The sequence below is a fragment of the Oncorhynchus tshawytscha genome, linkage group LG06 (genome assembly GCF_018296145.1).
Source record: "Oncorhynchus tshawytscha isolate Ot180627B linkage group LG06, Otsh_v2.0, whole genome shotgun sequence".
Taxonomy (NCBI): Eukaryota; Metazoa; Chordata; class Actinopteri; order Salmoniformes; family Salmonidae; genus Oncorhynchus; species Oncorhynchus tshawytscha.
In genome coordinates this window covers 51,787,123-51,809,663 of record NC_056434.1, presented here as the reverse complement: position 1 = coordinate 51,809,663, position 22,541 = coordinate 51,787,123, and the positions used below count along the sequence as shown (strand labels likewise).

General features: G+C 39.7%; 1 protein-coding gene across 1 annotated transcript; it reads left to right on the top strand.

Annotated features, from left to right (window-relative positions):
• The first annotated feature begins 14,292 nt into the window (after nucleotides 1-14,292).
• Nucleotides 14,293-22,172, top strand: LOC112253391 (troponin I, slow skeletal muscle). Its single transcript, XM_024425373.1, has 8 exons — nucleotides 14,293-14,370; nucleotides 18,314-18,345; nucleotides 18,457-18,511; nucleotides 19,232-19,363; nucleotides 20,039-20,128; nucleotides 21,263-21,436; nucleotides 21,642-21,726; nucleotides 21,838-22,172. The coding sequence occupies exons 2-7, from the start codon at nucleotides 18,335-18,337 to the stop codon at nucleotides 21,720-21,722; spliced, it is 543 nt and encodes a 180-aa protein (XP_024281141.1). The 5' UTR covers nucleotides 14,293-14,370; nucleotides 18,314-18,334; the 3' UTR covers nucleotides 21,723-21,726; nucleotides 21,838-22,172.
• The last annotated feature ends 369 nt before the right edge of the window (nucleotides 22,173-22,541 follow it).

Here is a 22,541-nt window from a genome sequence, read left to right as displayed (position 1 = left end):
AACCAAGGATTATCAAAAGCCTGCAATAAATTCTCAGACAACCCAAAGATTCCTAGATGCCCTTCCAGACTCCCTAACCAAGGACGTCAGGGGACAAAAATCAGTTAACCACCTAACTGAGGAACTCAATTTAACCTTGCGTAATACCCTAGATGCAGCCGCACCTCTAAAAACAAAAAACATTTGTCATAAGAAACTAGCTCCCTGGTATACAGAAAATCCCAGAGCCCTGAAACAAGCTTCCAGCAAATTGGAACAGAAATGGTGTTACACCAAACTAGAAGTCTTCTGACTAGCTTGGAAAGACAGTACCATACAGTATCAAAGAGCCCTCACTGCTGCATCATCCTATTTTTCCAACTTCATTGAGGATTTTTATTTTTTTACCTTTATTTAACCAGGCAAGTCAGTTAAGAACAAATTCTTATTTTCAATGATGGCCTAGAAACAGTGGGTTAACTGCCAGTTCAGAGGCAGAACGACAGATTTGTACCTTGTCAGCACAGGAGCTTGAACTTGCAACCTTCTGTTTACTAGTCCAACACTCTAACCACTAGGCTACCCTGCCTAGTAGCAAGTAGCAATTCCCAAGAGAGGATGGCTTTCACTTCAGCAGTGATAAATTCATGTACTTCTTTGAGGAAAATATCATGATCATTAGATAGCAAATTACGGACTCTTAAAATCTGCGTATTCCTCCAAAGCTCAGTTGTCCTGAGTCTGCACAACACTGCCAGGACATAGAATTAAGGGAGACACTCAAGTTTTTTAGTACTATATCTCTTGACACATTGATGAAAATAGTCATGGCCTCTAAACCTTCATGCTGCATACTGGACCCTATTTCAACTAAACTACTGAAAGAGCTGCTTCCTGTGCTTGGCCGTCCTATGTTGAACATAATAAATTACACTCTATCCACCGGATGTGTACCAAAACCACTAGACGTGGCAGTAATAAAGCCAAACCTTGACCCAGAAAATATAAAAAACTATCGGCCTATATCGAATCTCCCATTCCTCTAAAATTATTTTGAAAAAAGCTGTTACGCAGCAACTCACTCCCTTCTTGAAGACAAACAATGTATACGAAACCCTTCAGTCTGGTTTTAGACCCCATCATGGCACTGAGACTGCACTTGTGAAGGCAGTAAATTACCTTTTAATGGAGTCAGACCGAGGCTCTGCATCTGTCCTTGTGCTCCTAGACCTTAGTGCTGCTCTTGATACCACCGATCACCACATTCTTCTGGAGAGATTGTAAACCGAAATTGGTCTCCACGGACAAGTTCTGGCCTAGTTTAGATCTTATCTGTCGAAAATATATCAGTTTGTCTCTGTGGATGGTTTGTCCTCTGACAAATCAACTGTACATTTCAGTGTTCCTCAAGGCTCCGTTTTAGGACCACTACTGTTTTCACTATATATTTTACCTCTTGGTGATGTCATTCGGAAACATAATGTTAACTTTCACTGCTATGCAGACGACACACAGCTGTACATTTTGATGAATCATGGTGATATCCCAAAATTGCCCTCCCTGGAAGCCTGTGTTTCAGACATAAGGAAGTAGTTGGCATCAAATGTTCTACTTTTAAACTCGGACAAAAGAAATATGCTTGTTCTAGGTCCCAAGAAACAAAGAGGTCTTCTGTTGAATCTGACAATTCATCTTGATGGTTGTACAGTCGTCTGAAATAAAACTGTGAAGGACCTTGGCATTACTCTGGACCCCGATCTCTCTTTTGACGAACATATCAAGACTGTTTCAAGGACAGCTTTTTCCATCTACGTAATATTGCAAAAATCAGAAACTTTCTGTCCAAAAATGATGCATAAAAATTCATCCATGCTTTTGTCACTTCTGTGTTAGACTACTGCAATGCTCTATTTTCCGGTTACCCGGATAAAGCGCTAAATAAACTTCAGTTAGTAATAAACACGGCTGCTAGAATCTTGACTAGAACCAAAACATTTGATCATATTACTCCTGTCTACACTGACTTCCTGTTAAGGCAAGGGCTGGTTTAACTGCTAACCTACAAAGCATTACATGGTCTTGCTCATATCTTTCCGATTTGGTCCTTACGTACATACCTACACGTACGCTACGGTCACAAGACGCAGGTCTCCTTACTGTCCCTAGAATTTCTAAGCAAACAGCTGGAGGCAGGGCTTTCTCCTATAGAGCTCCATTTTTATGGAACGGTCTGCTTATTCATGTGAGAGATGCAGACTTGGTCTCGACCTTTAAGTCTTTATAGAAGACTCATCTCTTCAGTAGGTCCTATGATTGAGTGTAGTCTGGCCCAGGAATGTGAAGGTGAACGGAAAGGCACTGGAGCAACGAACCGCCCTTGCTGTCTCTGCCTGGCCGGTTCCCCTCTTTCCACTGGGATTCTCTCCCTCTAACCCTATTACAGGGGCTGAGTCACTGGCTTACTGGTGCTCTTCCATGCCGTCCCTAGGAAGGGTCACTTGAGTGGGTTGAGTCACTGACGTGATCTTCCTGTCCGGGTTGGCGCCCCCCCTTGGGTTGTGCCATGGTGGAAATCTTTGTGGGCTCGGCCTTGTATACTCGGCCTTGTCTCAGGATGGTAAGTTGGTGGTTGAAGATATCCATCTTGTGGTGTGGGGGCTGTGCTTTGGTGAAATGGGTGGGTTTATATTCTGCCTGTTTGGCCCTGTCCGGGGGTATCGTCGTATTTGTTTTTAGTCCTTCCTCTATTTCTGATGTTCATCCAGTTTGATTTCTATTTGTAACTGTGCTATTTCACAACATTTCTGAACCTACAGTACTTAAGTATCAAATGTAAAAGTATAAACCATTTCAAATTCCTTATATGAAGCAAACCAGAAATCACAATTTTTTTATTGAGGGATAGCCAGAGGCAAACTCCAACACTCACATTGTGTTTAGTGAGTCCGCCAGATCAGAGGCAATAGGGATGACCACATGAATGTTCTCTTGATAAGTGTGTGAATTAGATAATCTTCCTGTCAATAAGTAAGGAGTACTTTTGGGTGTGTATGGAGTAAAAAGTACATTATTTTCTTTAGGAATGTAATTTAAAAAGTAATAGTAAAGTAAAATACAGATTCCCCCGAAAAACAACTTAAATACTTTTGCTCTTTTGTGTAGCTTCACTCCGTAGCCCACTAGTCTGTCTGTAATGGAGTCATTTAGAACATTGTTAAACTCAGTGCACTGGTAGTTTATTTAATGCAGCAGCAAACATTGTCACTGATTCTACATCTTTCTGATATCTTCCGTGGAACCTAAACCTTTTAGCAATAACTAGTGTCCATTCGGTATTTCCACAATATCCCCATACATCGTAATACCTGGCCTGTCTGTCTTTATTAGGCTGCGTAGTAAATTAAGTGTATTTGACCATATTATACAAAAAAAATGGAGGCACAATTTCATCCTCGTCAATGTCATTTGCAATAACATAATATTCAAACCGTTCTGTGTATGAGCTCCGCTGGTCAAAACTTTCATCAAACTGTCCATTGTTTCCAACAACTCCAGCAATTTTTCATTTCTCAATAGGCTCCTGATTGTCACTAACTTCAATATTGTCCTCAACCCAGGCAATATTTTCCTCAGTCATGTGATCTTCTTTCACCTTCACTCACTGACATTTCATCCTCAAGTTCGCTCATTGAGCAGTTTTGAATTCCAAACTTTGTCTTCACAGTTGAATACATGTCCTTTCCTTTACTCACTCCTCCCTTTTCAATCACGTTGTTTTCCCACTCCGACATCCGTCTCAAACCCTTTTCTGCCATCCATGACAATTCTAACTTTCTCTCTTAGCTAGCTCGACTATGCACTTTCCTCTTCTAGCAATACACTGTGCTAACATTAGCTCAGACCAGGGGTCCCCAATTACATTCAGCCGAGGGACGATTTTTTTTTTCTTTGACGGATGGGTGGTCATGACTACAGAAAAAAGTTAGAAATAATTAGTACACTGTAAATTGACCACAAGAATCCCAAACAGATATTTAGTATTTGACAGAAACATTTCAAACCTTGATTATATTGGGAGACGATCACATATGGCTCTATATTTATGTGCGGGAATACTTGGGGACAGATATCCTAAATTTAAAATCACTTTGAGAGGATTTCCTGTAGATTTTACAGTATTTTATGTCCAACAACTAAAATGTATCACACACGGGATGAATTTTCAGGAACCCTGGCTTAGACTGTACTATGGAAAATAACACTTTTAAACATGTAAAAACAGACTTATTCCAGATAGCAATAGATACTGTAGGTTCAGACTTACTCGTCGACACACTTTTATGTCTCGTTATGTCTCGTGGGTTTCATAACCACGTCTGCATAACAATTAAATACTGATGAGACGGGAATCAGTTCAACCATTTATATGAACATTTGTATGTGTTATAGATGAGCACGTTGATATAAATGGTTGAACGGTTCCCCATCTCATCAGTTTTTAGGTGGCACAACCCCAACACACAACATTATTTCCTGGCTCTTACAGGTATTTCTGTACTGTTCACTGACAGTGAGCTAAGGAGTATGTCCCACATGGCACCCTATTCCCTACACAGTGCACTATTTTTGACCAGGACCCATAGTGACCTATGTAGGGAAGAGAGTACTTATGTTTACATACCCTACATTACTCGTCTCATATGTATATAATGTACTCGATACCATCTACTGCATCTTGCCTATGCCGTTCTGTACCATCACTCATTCATATATTTGTATGTACATATTCTTCATCCCTTTACACACAAGCATTTCGCCACACTCGCATTAACATCTGCTAACCGTGTGTATGTGACAAATAAAATGTGATTTGAATTTGATTTGATACTACTTGGTACACAGAAAGAGTTGCCAGACTAGTTTGCATAACAATATGCCAGATAGATCTGGGACCAGGCTAGTCTGTTTGTGCAGTCTTGTTACAGCATGCGTGGCAATGACCATGCGAGTTGACAAGGCAATCACATAAAGATCTGTGACCAGGCTACATATTGACACCTTCCACCTGGCTGCTATTTGAAACCATGCCCTAGATGAAGGTGTATTTGGTCTCAGTGCCAAAACAGTACCAGTGTGTGAGCACGGAGCAGTGTGTCAAATCAAATTCACGCTCCAATCCAGTTCAGACAGACAGACACCTTCATGGGGCTTGTTGTTTTTGATCGTTAATGTAAAAAGAAAATACATGTTACAGATGTGTTTATTTTACAGCTAGGAACAGTGGTGGTGGTGATCTTCATAGCAGAGTGTTTGGACATAAAATACTGTAAAAATCACCCGGAAATAAGCTCAAAGTGATTTTAATTTAGGAAATCTGTTCCCAAGTATTCCCACGCATAATAGAGAGGCGTATGTGATCATATCCCAATGTAATCAGTATTTGAAATGATTCTGTTTTTTGTCAAATACAAAATATGTTTGGGATTCTTGTGATCAATTTGCAGTCTACAAATTATTTATAACTTTGTTCCGGGCCCCCGACCATCTGCTCAAGGAAAAATCGTCCCACAGCTGAATGTAATTGGGGACACCTGCTCTATGTACTGGTATTTGACAGAACGATTACCTGTGCTGAAAGACATTGCCATTCGTATATTATTATATTACATTGCATCTCGGTTTTAACAGTATGATCCAAGCAGTGATTCCTCACTGTGTGCCTTAAAATCTATTTTTCTAGAGAAACTGGTATCATATGATGGTTCCACGTTGATGGTCTTAGAGCAGGTGTTCTTAGATATCGGACCGTTCTGCCAGTTTGTCCAAAGTGTATATATATTTTTTTAAAGAATCAAAAGTATTTTTCAGAAGTAGTTTCATAGCACGGATGTGTGTGTTCATGCATACGCACTGTAACTGTATGCAACGTGCGTAAGTGTGTTCGTAGGTGTGACTGCTAACGCGTGACCTGTGCACACCTTTTCCATCTGCATAATCTGGGAATGGGATCCGTATCAAATGGATGTGTCACACTGTAGGCTGAGAACAAAGAATGTTGGGATGTATTCTATGAAATGTCAGAAGTAGGAGAGGTGTTGCAGGGGTCTATTTTAGTGAGCCATTCACATTATGTTTTCAAGACATGAAAAATTCCTTGAAATTTTCATTCCTTGAAGAATCATTAAATGCTTTTTCCTCTCCCTCTTCTGACACTCCTCTCACTCTCTCTGATTGTCATCACCTTGAAGGTAAGTTTGATACATGAATCAAGTTATAATGAAGCTATGCAAACATCGCTATACAGGGAAACTATCAATTGGAATGAATCAGAAGTTACATTGAGCTGGGTGAATGGACTATGGAATGACAGTCATCCAATATGCTGTAATAAAAATAAGGCCATGCTCATGAAAAAAAAGAATGGTCCTCCCACATCTTAAACGGCACCAACCGCCACTGCTCTCTACCTCTGTTAGGCTGTCAGTCAAACCTGCCGAAGGCTATGTTTTGATGCAGGGATTAGTGAAGATTGCATATCAGTGCCATTTAATGAGGGACGATTATTCTTTTTTTTATGAGCATGGACTCAATGTAACATCTATAGGTTTAGGTTACTACATGATACTAAAATTTCCCCTGTACCCGTCATGAGGTTGCTACAACCTAGCCTATGAATGAAAGTGTACAACGTAGGTGCAATAATCAAGATAATTGAGTAATCAAAGTGACAGACACATTCAATATCTCCTTACACACTGTTGCCTGCATTTAGTTGATCTAGGGTGCAATAATTAGTATAACAGTTACAAATGTGAATTTCTATTGGACAAATTCCGGTATGTTTATCTCTGTTTCGTTGTGTTTGCTTTCATTGGGGCGGCAGGGTAGCCTAGTGGTTAGAGAGTTGGACTAGAGACCAGAAGGTTGCAAGTTCAAACCCCCAGTACCAGTGCACTGACAAGGTATAAATCTGTCGTTCTGCCCCTGAACAGGCAGTTAACCCACTGTTAACTGACTTGCCTAGTTAAATGAAGGTAAAATCAAATTTAAGAAACACTTTTCAACAGAATATTTGGAATGAATACATCCCTGCTCACACGCAAACACAATCGACTTTCATAGCAGCCACGTAGAAACAGCATGATCACTTTTCTCGTTGAATATAATTCCTTCTCGCAACTATCTACGCGCTCTCCTCCTCTCACCTTTTCCCTTCCTGTGGACTTCAGTGCACAACGCATCAGCTGTCTGTGACTAGGCGGAAAAAACTTTCCAAGCCAAACCTTTCCTATCATGACCGTTAATCGCTAACGCACAGCCTACATCGTTGTCAAGTCATACACCTATTCGGCACGTGACAAATACAATTTGATTTGACAGTCAACATAGCTACTATAACTAATGCGTTAGTAAACCCCCTACAATCATGCAGTACAGTGTACAATCAGAAAGCAGTTCAGCAGAACCCTGGTGGGCCCAGTGGCAGTAAATTCATAAAACCAAAAGCCTTACCTTGACTTGGAAGAGTTCCAGTGTTGGATAGCCATAACAGGCTAACTATCATAGCATCCCTCTCTGTCGGAGTCAGGCGTTTTGAGTAGGCTAAACTAGCTAGCTGCATTCGCTAGCTAAATGAAAGTCTCTCTTTCTCTCTTGCTTCTCCTTAATTTTGTAAGAAATTAATTTGTTCAAAACTGTTCAACTATTGTCTTTCTCTCTCTTTGGGTCAACTACTCACCCCATTTCATGCACTGCAATGCTATCTAGCTGTAGCTTATGCTTTCAATACTAGATTAATTCTCAATTTTTTTTGATTGGGTGGACAACATGTCAGTTCATGCTTCAAGAGCTCTGATAGGTTGGAGGACGTCCTACAGAAGTTGTCATAATTACTGTGTAAGTCTATGGAAGGAGGTGAGAACCATTAGCCTCCTAGGTTTTGTAATCGAGTCAATGTATCCAGAAGAGGATAGAAGCTAGCTGTCCTCCGGCTACACCATGGTGCTACCCTACAGCGTGCTGTTGAGACCATCATTGCAAAACAGTATGTTTTAATCAATTATTTGGGACGTGATTATAATTTAGTTTGGATTTATCTGAAAAATGATAACTTTTTAAACATTTATTTTTTATGAAATTCTCTGAGTATGGTCCTCCCCTTCCTCCTCTGAGGAGGCTCCACTGTTGCATATTAATGTGAAGGACTGTGACATGGATACCACTGTGGCTGCTCTTATTTACATCAGGGAATCTGTGTTACGCAATTGCTTTTGCTGTGTGCATGTGTGTGTGTGTGTGTGTGTGTGTGTGTGTGGGTGTGTGTGTGTGTGTGTGTGTGTGTGTGTGTGTGTGTGTGTGTGTGTGTGTGTGTGTGTGTGTGTGTGTTTCTTAGTCAGAACAACTGTCCGAATGTGGTCAACAATGCTGTGACTTATTCTGACCCCTCTGGGCCACACAACCTGATCTCCTAACTCCAGAACATGGCACTTCAGTAAGGGCCAAATGTAATATGAAGCTTTTTACACCCACCGCCTGCCAAACATGCAATGGCAGGTAACAACTTGAAAGAAAAAGAGAGCCGCACACTTTAGGAGCTCAGATGCAATAATTTAATAACCTAATAGCCAACGTTTCGACAGACAAGCTGTCTTAATCAGGGTTTCTTTCGCCTCCAGGTAACAACTTGACCCATGACCACTTGACCCCTCTTTAGTGGCCAAGAACCTGGGCTCAAACAGGTTGAAGAGTGAGGGGTGAGGAGTGTAAACTAGCAGCCATATGAAGAGAATGACATCTCTACTACAGGCCATTCTTCCTCTGGAATCCTCTTCTTTTACTAGTTTACTAGCTTACCCTGTCATTGACAGGTTTAGCTTGAGCTGGACATGTCACATTACGACAATGTCGCAGGCTGCGTATTGTGCATTTATGTTTCATTAAACATTCATGCTAAGTTACACTTCTTCGGCTGTCTGTCGCCATAGAAAAGTTATCCTATGAGGGCAGCCGAAGAACTCTTTAAGGTTCTAGATATTACCTTTTTTCTAAGAGTGTATGGTGCAGAACCTGTGAATCTCATGTTCCATTTTAGGATAAAAAAAATAGCAGATGTATTTCCATCCAAAGCAATGATATTTTGACAACCCCATTTGTCACTGGATCAGCCATGCACTGAAAGGTTCACCTTGTGATATTACAAACACATGCTGCTTAGTGTTGCAGGAAGGTTAAAAAAATAGCATCATAAAATCTATTTCCTATCAGAGGGAAAAGGTTTTGGCAGAACACACACTTTAGAGAGAGAAAGAGAGAGAGATGGATAGGTCATCCTGAGTGTTCTGCCAAAACCTTTTCCCTGCCCGGCCTCCTATTCATGGGCCTTTGACTCTTATCATCAAGGCCACAGCTGCTATCTGGCTTCTATCTGGGCCATAGGAAAGCATGGGAGCAATGCAACCAGACAGGAGCTCTCACAGAATCAAAGCCCTTAATAACAAAGGGAATTATTATCCCATGGTGTAAGTAGGGCTATTGCGGCAGTCAAATTCCACATAACCGTTTAGTCATGGTAACTAGGCTTCTCCATGCTCTGATGCTGCTGATAGCAAGTTTGGTGGGCTTCTAATTACTAACTGCCTATACTCAGCACTCTATTGTCACTGTAATCACTCTGACATCAATGCAAATGTAATTGAAAAATCTAATCAAACACTTCATGAGAGCCATGAGCTCATGTTGCGCAACATTTCTATAGGCTATGCAATTATGTGAGAAAACAAAGTGATGGCCTCTACTAAAAAGAGGAGGATTCCATCAGCTTTCTATAGACTAGGGCTACTACATTTATTTCAAACTTTCCTAATATTAAGCACATTGTAGTATAGCATGCCTGGCTGACATGAAAATTAACCACAGGAAAAGCGTCCTCCATTCGCTATTTAAGCGACATTAAGCGACATTTTTTCCTGCTGCACCTGTTTTGAGACAGTTGCATGATAATGGTTCATTCTAAATCAAAACAAATTTCACACATATTTAGTATATGTAAAGACAAGATTAAATCAATAAAAGTTCAATAGGTGACAATATTAGATGTATATATTATCATAATTAAGAAATAGGGCCCGAGTGGGTGTGATATGGCCAAATAAAATTTGATTGGTCACATACACACATTTAGCAGATGTTATTGCAGGTGTAGCAAAATGCTTGTGTTCCTGGCTCCAAAAGTGCGGTAATATCTAACTTAGTATATTGCCTTGGTATATTGGCCATATACCACAAACCCCTGAGGTGCCTTATTGCTATTATAATCTGTTTACCAATGTAATTAAAGCAGTAAAAATAAATGTTTTGTCATACCCATGACATATGGTATGATATACTACTGTACCATAGCTGTCAGCATTTAGGCTCAAACCACCCTGAATGCTGATTGGCTGACAGCCGTGGTACTGTATATCAATCATATACCACAGGTATGACAAAAAATGTACTTTTTCCTCTTGAGAGGAAAGTATATCTTCCTCAATGAGGACTATCCTGAAGCTGTGTGCCAGAAGAGGAAATATACTGATCCCAGCCATGAAAGCTGTCTTTGTTTGCTCTTTTCAGTATTGTGTCTATATCTGAAGCTACCCAGGAAAGGGCTGAAAATAGCCCATATTAATATATGTAGCCTTAGAAAAAAAGGTTAATGAAATCAATAACTTGCTACTATCAGATAACATTAATATATTAGCCATTTCTGAGAGTCACTTAGATAATTCATTTGATGATACAGCAGTATCAATACAAGGATATAAAATCTATAGAAGAGGTCGAAATGCTTATGGGGGAGGTGTTGTTGTATATATTCAGAGCCATATCCCTGTAATGCTTAGAGAAGATCTTATGCCAAGTCTTATTGAAGTGTTGTGTTTGCAGGTTCACTTGGCACATCTCAAGTATTTTCTTTTAGGGTGTTGCTATAGGCCACCAAGTGTCAACAGTCAGTATTTAAATAAAATGCTTGGGGACCTGAATATTGAGTGGTTTTCAACAAGCTGTCCTCTCAAGAGACAACTTCTTACTGTAACCAGTGCCTGTAATCTGGTTCAGGTTGTTAATCAACCTACTGGGGTGTTTACAAACACTACAGGAACAAGATCATCCACATGTATCGATCACATTTTTACTAATACTGTAGAACTTTGTTCTAAAGCTGTATCCGTACCCATTGGATGCAGTGATCACAATATAGTGGCTGCATCCAGGAAAGTCAAAGTTCCAACAGCTGGGCCTGAAATACTATATAAGAGATCATGCAAAAGATTTTGCTGTGACTCTTATGTGGATAATGATACAAATATTTGATCTGATGTGATTAATGAGGAGCATCCAGATGCTGCACTGATAAATTTATGAAATTGCTTATTCCAAGTATTGATAAACAAGGCTCCATGGATTGATGAGGAATTGAACAACTGTATGGTTAAAAGAGATGGGTTAAAAGGAATGGCTAATACGTTTGGCTGCACATCTAACTCTCTGACTTACTGCAAATTGAAAAATTATGTGACTAAAGTCAACAAAAATAAGAAAGTGTATTATGAAGCCAAGATCAATGATATAAAGAATGATGTCCTTTCAATTAAATTATGGGCAGAAAGACAAATTCAACTCCATATTTCATCGACTCAGATGGCTTATCCATCACAAAAGCATTTGATATTGCCAATTATTTGTATGATTACTTCATTGGCAAAGTGGGCATACTTAGGCAGGAAATGCCAACAACGAACAGTGAGCCATCGTATTCATGCATACAAAATGAATAATGAAAGAAAAGCAATCCAAGTTAGAATTTTGTAAAGTTAGTGTTGGAGAGAATTGGAAAATGTATTGTTATCGATCAATAATGACAAACCTTCTGGCATTGACAACTTAGATGGAAAGCTACTGAGGATGGTGGCTGACTCTATAGCCACTCCTATCTGTCATATATTTAATCTGAACCTAGAGGAATGTCTTTATCCTCAGGCCTGGAGGGAAGTGAAAGTAATTCCGCTACCCAAGAGTGGTAAAGCTGGTTCTAAAAGCAGACATATACGCTTATTGCCAGCTCTTAGCAAACGGTTGGAAAAAATTGTGTTTGACTACATACAATGCTATTTCTCTGTAAACAAATTAACAGACTTTCAGCATGCTTATAGAAAAGGGCACTCAACATGTACTGCACTGACACAAATGACTGATGATTGGTTGAAAGAAATTGATAATAAAGGATTGTGGGAGATGTACTGTTAGAGTTCAGTACAGCCTTTGATATTATTGACTATAACCTGTTGTTGAAAATACGTACAGTATGTGTTATGGCTTTTCAACCTCTGCCATATCGTGGATTCAGTGTTATCTATCAAAGGGTTTTCTTTAATGGAAGTTTCTCTAATGTCAAACATATAAAGTGTGGTGTACCACAGGGAAGCTCTCTAGGCCCTCTACTCCTTTATATTTTTACCAATGACCTGCCACTGGCATTAAACAAAGCATGTGTGTCCATGTATGCTGATGATTTAACCATATACACATCAGCAACCACAGCTAATGAAGTCACTGAAAGCCTTAACAAAGAGTTGCAGTCTGTTTTGGAATGGGTGGCCATTCCATAACATTCTGAACATCTCTAAAACTAACAGCATTGTATTTAGTGCAAATCATTCCCTAAGTTCTAGACCTCAGCTGAATTTGGTAATGAATGGTGTGGCTGTTGAACAAGTTGAGGCGTTACCTTATATTGTAAACTGTCATGGTCAAAACATATAGATTCAATGGTTGTAAAGATAGGGAGAGGTCTGTCCGTAATAAAGAGATGCTCTGCTTCTTTGTCACCACACCCCAAAAAGCAAGTTCTGCAGGCTCTAGTTTTGTCCAATCTTGATTATTGCCCAGTTGTGTGGTCCAGTGCTGCAAGGAAAGACCTAGTTAAGCTGCAGCTGGCCCAGAACAGAGTGGCACATCTTGCTCTTCTTGAGAATCAGAGGGCTGATATACATACTATGCATACCAGTCTCTCTTGGCTAGGAGTTGAGGAGAGACGGACTGCATCACTTCTTCTTTTTATAAGAAACATTAATGTGTTGAAAATCCCCAATTGTTTGCATAGTCAACTTACACACAGTTCTGACATACACACACTTAGCCCACCAGACATGCCACCAGGGGTCTTTTCACAGTCCCCAAATCCAGAACAAATTCAAGAAAGCGTACAGTATTTTATAAAGCCATTATTACATGGAACTTCCATCTCATATTGCTCAAATAAACAGCAAACCTGGTTTAAAAAAACAGATAAAGCAACACCTCAAGGAACAACGCCGTTCCCCTATTTGACCTAGATAGTTTGTGTGTATGCATTGATATGTATGCTACGTGTGCCTTTAAAACACATTTTGTATGTAGTTCTGTCCTTGAGCTGTTCTTGTCTATTAATGTTCTGTATTATGTCATGTTTCAAGTTTTGTGGTGGACACCAGGAAGAGTAGCTGCTGCTTTCACAGCTAATGGGTATCTTAATAAAATACCAAATACCAAGTCATTATCTTTGCAGTATATAAATGTTTTTAAATATTCTGCTATTTCAACAATACTGTTATATGTAATTAATGTGTTGTTGGTTCTCCATGGAAAAAAAAGTATGGTGGTCTTTTCTACATGATATCATATTCTTGCAGGACCTTTGCAAAGACCAACACCAAAAGATTGATATTGTAGATGACAATCCTGACAAACCCTACATCATCATATTTTACAGTCATTTTTTATGGTAACATTCCTAGCTACAGGGCCTTTGGGAAATATTCAGACCCCTTGACTTTTTCCACATTTTGTTATGTTACAGCCTTATTCTAAAATTGATTCAAAAGTAGTGACAAAGCGAAAAAAGAAAAAAAAAGTTTTAGACATTTTTGCAAATGTAAACTCCATTTTAGGACATCCCTATTACAAAACTCCAAACTCTGTATAAAGTTCTAAAGGTGTAGGTATGATACTGGTCCAGAGAAAGGGTTTAGAGGTGATTGTAGCAATACATGCTACATGTCAACTTGCCACCAACGGGTGGAGTCAGAACCATGAGACAGACTGACAGTGTACCGCCCCCAAACGTCCAAGTCCATAAAAGTATTTCATTACAGCACTTACCTGCCTGGATAACATTTAGATGCTATGTGCAACAGTAAACGTCAATGTCAGTGGGAGAGTGACTCGGACAGAGAGCAGTCTATTTTAGTGAGCCATTCACACAGGGGTTATAAACTATAAATCTGAATGATATTTCCCCTATCCGCTCCCAGCTACTCTCCCACCCTAAACTCCCTCACTCTCTCCCTCAGACTTTTCTACACCTTAAAGGTAGGGCTTGTCTCAATGACTCCTTTGGCGTAATATGAAAAAACTTACGTTTTTAAAATGTCATCTTCTGTGTGGATGAAATTTATTACATTTTAGGTTTGAAATGAATGTAAGAGGAGTTTCGCGGGTTGAGGAGAGCGGTGGAAAACAGTTTGGGAATGTGTAACTTTTCAGCATAGGTCAATTGTATTTATTTCTGGAGGGCTGCTTTAATTCAGAATGGAAATGTATGGTATAAGATGAAGACACATTGGATTAACATTGTTCTGAAGACTGACAGTGAATAGTTAGTGTTAATTAGTTCACATGCCTTGGAGTAAGTGGGTTATGGAGTCTTATTGACGCCTATGCAGAGACTCTGGTCAGTTATGGAGATAAATGTTAACACCGCACATTGTAAAGCTTGGATATTCAACAAATGTTACAATGTTTAAATGTCACAATAATTATTTAAATATAACATTTTGGCAAACCTTTATTTGTTCTCAAATAAACAAGAGCTGCGTTTGAAATTGTTAATAAATAAGGGTTTTTATTTTGAGTGTTAAAAAAACTCTTATGGATCAGACCTTTAAAAAAAAAAATCTTCTAAAATGACATACCCAAATATATGTAGCTCAGGAGCTTAAGCAAGGATATGCATATTCTCGATACTATGCCGAAGTCAAGGATCAGTAGGATAGTCAGTTATACAAGGGTATGTTTGGCAGCATGAGTGAAGGATGCTTTGTTGCGAATTAGGAAGCTAATTCTAGATTTAATTTTGGATTGGAGATGCTTAATGTGAGTCTGGAAGGAGAGTTTACAGTCTAACCAGACACCTAGGTATTTGTAGTTGTCCACATATTCTAAGTCAGAACCGTCCAGAGTAGTGACGCTGGACGGGCGGGCAGGTGCGGGCAGCAATCGGTTGAAGAGCATGCATTTAGTTTTACTTGCCATTAAGAGCAGTTGGAGGTCACGGAAGGAGAGTTGTATGGCATTGAAGCTCGTCTGGAGGTTAGTTAACCCAGTGTCCAAAGAAGGGCCAGAGGTATACAGAATGGTGTCGTCTGCGTAGAGGTGGATCAAACAATCACCAGCAGGAAGTGCAACATCATTGATGTATACAGAGAAGAGAGTCGGGCCGAGAATTGAACCCTGTGGCACCCCCATAGAGACTGCCAGAGGTCCGGACAACATGCCCTCCGAATTGACACACTGAACTCTATCAGAGTAGTAAAAAAAAGTAGTAGGTGAAGCAGGCGAGGCAATCATATTAGAAACCAAGGCTGTTGAGTCTGCCGATAAGAATGTGGTGATTGGCCAGGTCGATGAATACGGCTGCAGAGTAATGTCCCTTATCAATGGCGGTTACGAAATCGTTTAGGAACTTGAGCGTGGCTGAGGTGCACCCAAGACCAGCTCCTTTTTTCTTTTTTTTTTGAAAGGAAACACTTTGAAGTTTGTGGAAATGTGAAATTAACGTAGAAGAATATAACACACATCTGGTAAAAGATCATATAAAGAAAAAACGTGTTTACATTAAAAAAAATGTTCCATCTTTGAAAAGCAAGAGAAAGGCCATTAACTGGCTTAGGACACTAGGCGCAATTTAGATTTTGGCCAGGTGACTGCAGTGTGTGTGCAAAGTTTTAGACTGATCCAATGATCTACTATATTTCTGTTCAAAATGTTGCATCAAGTCTGCCCAAATATGCTTAATTGGTCAATATATACATTTTCAAGTACATAACTGTGCTCTCTCCTCAAACAATAGCATGGCATGTTTTCACTGTATTAGCTACTGTAAATTGGGCAGTGCAGTTAGATTAACAAAAATGTCTAAGCTTTCTGCCCATATAATATATGTCTATGTCCTGGGAAATGTTCTTGTTACTTACAACATCATGCTAAACACATTAGCGCACATTAGCTCAACTGTCCCGAGGGTGGGACATAGATCTGTAGAGATCTTTAAGAGATTTAAAGTGCAGTGTATGCCCTGACATTTCCCCAAAAAGATGTATATGTGATACAGTTTAGTCGGAAAGTATTCAGACCCCTTGACTAAAATGGTTAAATAAAAAAAGGCCTCATCAATCAACACACAATACCCCATAATGAAAGCAAAACAGGTTTTTAGATTTTTTTTGCAAATGTATACATTAAAAAAAATGAAATACCTCGAAATTGAGCTCAGATGCATCCTGTTTCCATTGATCATCCTTGAGATGGGCCTTGGTCCTGGAGGTGACCAAGAACCTGATGGTCACTTTGACAGAGCTGGGAGAACCTTCCAGAAGGACAACTCTCTCTGCAGCACTCCACTAATCAGGCCTTTTTGGCAGGTCTTTATGGCAGAAGCCACGACTCAGTAAAAGGCACATGACAGCCCGCTTGGAGTTTGCCAAAAGGCACCTAAAGGACTCTCAGACCATGAGAAACAAGATTCTCTGGTCTGATGAAACCAAGATTGAACTCTTTGGCCTGAAAACCAAGTGTCAGGTGTAGAGGAAACCTGGCACCATCCCTACGGTGAAGCATGGTGGTGGCAGCATCATGTTGTGGGGATGTTTTTCAGCGCCAGGAACTGGGAGACTAGTCAGCATCAAGGGAAAGATTAACAGAGCAAAGAGATGCAGGACAACAGGACAATGACCCTAAGTACACAGCCAAGGCAACACAGGAGTGGCTTCAGGATAAGTCTCTGAATGTCCTTGAGTGGCCCAGCTAGAGCCCAGACTTGAACTCAATCGAACATCTCTGGAGAGACCAGAAAATAGCTCTGCAGCGACGCTCCCCACCAACCTAACAGAGCTTGAGAGGATCTACAGAGAAGAATGGGAGAAACTCCAAGTACAGGAGGTGTGCCAAGCTTGTAGCGTCATACCCAAGAAAACTTGAGGCTGTAATCGCTGCCAGAGGTGCTTCAACAAAGTACTGAGTAAAGTGTCTGGATACTTATGTAAATGTGATATTTTATTTTGTTATTTTTAATACATTTAGTATTTTTTTAAATAAACTGTTTTTGCTTTGTTATTATGGGGCATTGTGTATACATTGATGAGGGGAAAAAACAATTGAATCAATTTTAGAATAAGTCTGTAACGTAACAACATTTGGAAAAAGTCAAGGTGTCTGAATACTTTCCGAATGCACTGTAAATACAGTAGCAGCAGCTAATAGGAATCCATAATAAATACAAATACAAATTCGTTGGGTTATGGACTCTACAAGGTGTCGTAAGCGTTCCACAGGGATGCTGGCCCATGTTGACTCCAATGCTTCCCACAGTTGTGTCAAGTTAGCTGGATTTCCTTTGGGTGGTGGACTATTCTTGATTCACACGGGAAACCGTTGAGCCTGAAAAACCCAGTAGCGTTGCAGTTCTTGACACAAACCACTGCACCTGGCACCTGCTATACTACCGTACCCCTTTCAAAGGCACTTAAATGTTGTTTTACTCATTCACCCTCACATCCTGGGAGCTTCAAATAACAGGAGCCCTCTTCTGCCTTACATACTGAACACATTTCAAATACTTTTCAAATAAAATACCTCAAGTATGGACACAGGCCTCTATTGGACTTGGACACAGGGTTAACCAGCAGTGCACATTAAATGATCTAAAAGAGGTTCAATGAGGCAACATGTGCACTGGGTGTGTGACATAGCTGATGCAAATGAGGATACAACCAATCATCAATCCCCATCCTCAGCATTGGCAACAGCTTAATATGTGAAAGATACACTACATTGTATTTGCAATACATTTTTCAACCAAATACATAAAAAAATAAAAAAGATTATGAGAAAATGTATATATATTTTTTAGCGCCAGTTGATAAAAAGGCCGACCTGGATCCTCATGAATGGTATGTAAGCCTGAATGTTCTGTTGTTTCGTTTTTTTGTTTGTGTTGAGGGTGAAAATGCTTTCTTCTCCTACCTCCAAATTGCAGGGCTAAGACAATAAGGGAAACATGGCGGACGCGTAAGTAGTGATGTTTACGTGTGCCTTGGAAAGATGAACCACATCATATAACAGAACAGCCCATCTCCATGTTCTCTATTTCTCCCCCTCTGTCATTTAATGCTGACACAGGCCCAAACCAAAAGAAAAGTCCAAGATCTCCTCAGCCCGACGATTGGGGTTGAAGGTGAGCATTTTGGCATCCATGGTCAACAAAAGAACAAAACTTGTAGTCTTACACTGTCGGAACTAGAAGCACAAGCATTTCCCTACACCCGCAATAACATCTGCTAATCACGTGTATGTGACCAATAAGATTTGATTTGATTTGATTTGAGATATGAACAGTGTATAAATCAGTGGAGACTGCTGAGGGGAGACCGACTCATAATAATGGCTGGAATGGAGTCAATGGAATGGCATCAACTACATGGAAACCACGTTTGATGCATTTGATACCATTCCATTGACTCCATTCCAGCCATTATTATGAGCCGTCCTACCCCTCAGCAGCCTCCAATGACATAAACAGAACGCATGTCATAACGCGTAGCTCATGTGTAGCTCATGAACTCCGACCTCTTGTGACCTTTTGAACCTGTTTACATTCCTTTGGATGTTTGTGCTCCTATAAACACGTGTTTGATACAATTCCACGTATTCCGCTCCAGCCATTATCACGAGCCCGTCCTCTCCAATAAAGGTGCCACCAACCTCATGTGGTAGCTTTATGTTTCCTTCCTATAGATCAGATTGCTGACAGTAGCTTTATGTTTCCTTCCTATAGATCAGATTGCTGACAGTAGCTTTATGTTTCCTTCCTATAGATCAGATTGCTGACAGTAGCTTTATGTTTCCTTCCTATAGATCAGATTGCTGACAGTAGCTTTATGTTTCCTTCCTTTAGATCAGATTGCTGACAGTAGCTGGCCAGATGCTAGAGGTTGAGACAGAGGAGAAGAAGAGAGAAAGAGAAGAAGCTCTGGCTGAGAGAGTCCCTCCTCTCAAGCTTTCTGGCTTGTCTGTGGATGAGCTCATGGTATTATTTATTTAAACTTCAGTCTGCCAGCAGCATACCACCCTGCAATCCCACTACTGGCTATCCTCTGAAGCTAAGCAGGGTTGGTCCTGGTCTGTCCCTGGATGGGAGACCAGATACTGCTAAACGTGGTGTTGGAGAGCCAGTAGGAGAGCCAGTAGGAGTCACTTTTCTCTGGTCTAAAAAACTATCTTCCTTATGTAGGGTGCTGTCTTTCAGTTGGGATGTTAAAATAGGTATCCTGTGGTCATTAAATATCCCATGGCACTTGTTGTAAGAGTAGGGGCGTTAACCCTGGTGTCCCGGCTAAATTCCCAATATGGCCACCTAATCAGCCCCAGCTTCCAATTAGCTCATTCCTGTAACTATTCCCCAGGTTGTTGCTGTAGATGATAATTTTTCTCAGTAAAATAAGGGATGAAATATATTTTTTAAAATTTAACTAGGTGGGTCTTGTTGAGATAAAAATCTATTTTTCAAGAGAGACCTGGATATAGACCTAGGTATACACACTGATACTCACATTGACATTGTATACAATACTGTTATGAGTGCATTTATGATGCCATGTGAGGGTGTGCATAATGTATTATAATACACGACAGTTGAAATTCTTTACAGAAAGTGTTACGAAAGAAAATATGATAAATTGGCTGTCTTTTGTTCTCTTGGCAGGATTTGTGCAAAGATCTGCACCGTAAGATCGACGTGGTAGATGAGGAGCGATACGACGTGGGACTGAAAGTAACCAAAACTGACAAGGAGGTAGGATACTCAAAAATAATTTGTAGAAAACAAATAATTGCAGAGGGAAATGACAAAAGATCAGGGGTGTAAAGATGTAAGTAAAAATAATTGAAAATACTTGAAAATACTCTTTTATTTTTACATCACTACATTCCTAAAGAAAATAATGCACTTTTTACTCCATACATTTTCCCTGTCACCTAAAAGTACTTGTTATATTTTAAATACTTAGAAATTGGAACAATTCACACACTTATCAAGAGAACATCCCATATCATCCCTACTGCCTCTGATCTGGCGAACTGACTAAACAAAAATGCTTAATTTGTAAATTATGTCTGAGTGTTGGAGAGTGCCCCTGGCTATCTGTAGATTTTTAAAAAACTTAATGTAAGCCATTTGAAATAATTTATACTTTTACTTTAACTTTTGATACTTAAGTATATTTTGGAAGTTACATTTACTTTTGACACTTAAAAACCAAATATTTCATTATTTTTTGTAAAAAAAAAAAGAAAAACATTTAAGAAAGACCAGGGTTTGGGAAGTCAATGAGAGAAGTGAAAAATTTGGTTGTTAATTTTCTCGAAATGTCTTACGTAGCTGAACATGTCATCACTCCAACCTCATGGAAGTGACAAACAGCTTCATATCAAAGGAGTGCCTTTTATTTGACGGCCTGCACAGGTGCAGTTCAGCAAGAGTTGACCGTTCGACCCGATGACGTGTTTCTGTGTATGAACTTAGCTATCCAACATCGCCTTGACATCGCTATAAGCGTGATCAAGGACTTCTATTTCCGTCTTCATTCTGTGCTGTCTTTGATAATACAAAACACTGCCTCCCAACGGCTATGAGTTCACAATATTAATTAAGAGGGAACGTCAGCTGCAGTACATACTCGTTGCTGTACAACTGGGAAGACTATGCATCTGTCCCAAATAGCACTCTATTCCCTGTATAATGCACTACTATTAAACAACTACTATAAGGATATAATGCACTACTTTTAACCAAAGCCTTATAGGGCCTGGGCAAAATTAGTGCACTATAAAGGGAATAGGGTGCCATTTGGGACATTGGCAATGATCACAGTAAATGTGAAAGCCTGTATTGTGACTGAAAGTTATTATGTCCTCTGTGCTCTGCCAGTGCCATGAGTTGAGTCTGAAGATCATTGAGCTGCAGAGCAAGTTCAAGAAGCCAAGCCTGAAGAAGGTGAAGATCTCAGCTGAGATGATGCTCAGTGTTCTGCTGGGCTCCAAGCACAAAGAGACAATCGACTTCAAGTCCAACCTCAAGACAGTCAAGAAAGCAGAGGAGAAGGTAAGACTGGTCCATGCTCAGTCCGTTGTACTTCGTCAAGATGTCTACTTGCTTTTACTTGTTATATTGAGGTATTATCACAGACAGTAGAAATCTAAGAAGCTCTTCATCTCCAATCCAAATTATGAACTTGTTGTTTATTCTCACGCTAGTTTGTTTGTCAATGACTGATTGAGTGTCAATGATACATTTCTGCTGCCCACAGAAAGAGGAGGTCACCGACTGGCGTCAAAATGTGGATGCCATGTCAGGCATGGAGGGCAGAAAGAAGATGTTTGATGCTTGATAAGGTACACAACACATTGCATGCACTGAGAAGATCAATTCCTGTAGTCAACACATTGCTACAACACAGAACTACAATTACATCTGTTTACTTTGGTATATGAAATGTTTTGCAGATTAGTGATAATTATCAAGGAAGGCTTTTCTGATTGGAAATAAAAGAAGCAGAAAAGGAAAGGACAACTGAAGGTACCAATTATAACTGTAAGAGATAACTGAGTGAACACATGGAGAAGAAAGAAAAAGTTATTGAATATATTTGTTATTTTTTGTACATGAAATCAACATTTTAATTTAAATAACTATATGAGACTGTTGAAGCAAATATACTTTACGAAATCACTGCATACTAATGTATTACTGCATCTGCATATCCCCCATCAAGAGTTAGAAGTGTTTCAACATGTACAGTATGACCTATTAATTAATAAATCAATCATCTTTTGAGCTCAAGTGCAAATTTAACTGCTTGTCAAATGATTATGGGGGCGTTATGGATTGCTGTGGTTGAGATTCAAAAAATGTTCATTTTGTGAACAACAGGACAATACATTTAATACACTCTCAATATACAGGATAGAAATACTGTACGTCCAGAATCCCTTACTTACGAAAACATGTTAAAAAAAAAAGATTTCTAATTTGTGCAACTTAGAATATTGTTGACAGAGGTACACCTGACTTATTTTAGTGCCAGTCACTGCCAGGTACACAAAACAAAAAATGTAAGTCCTTGGGAACATTCAACTCTTATAATACAGATAAGGTTAACTCAAATCTGTGTGGTCATTGTTATTTTCCGAATTACATGGCTTTGTAC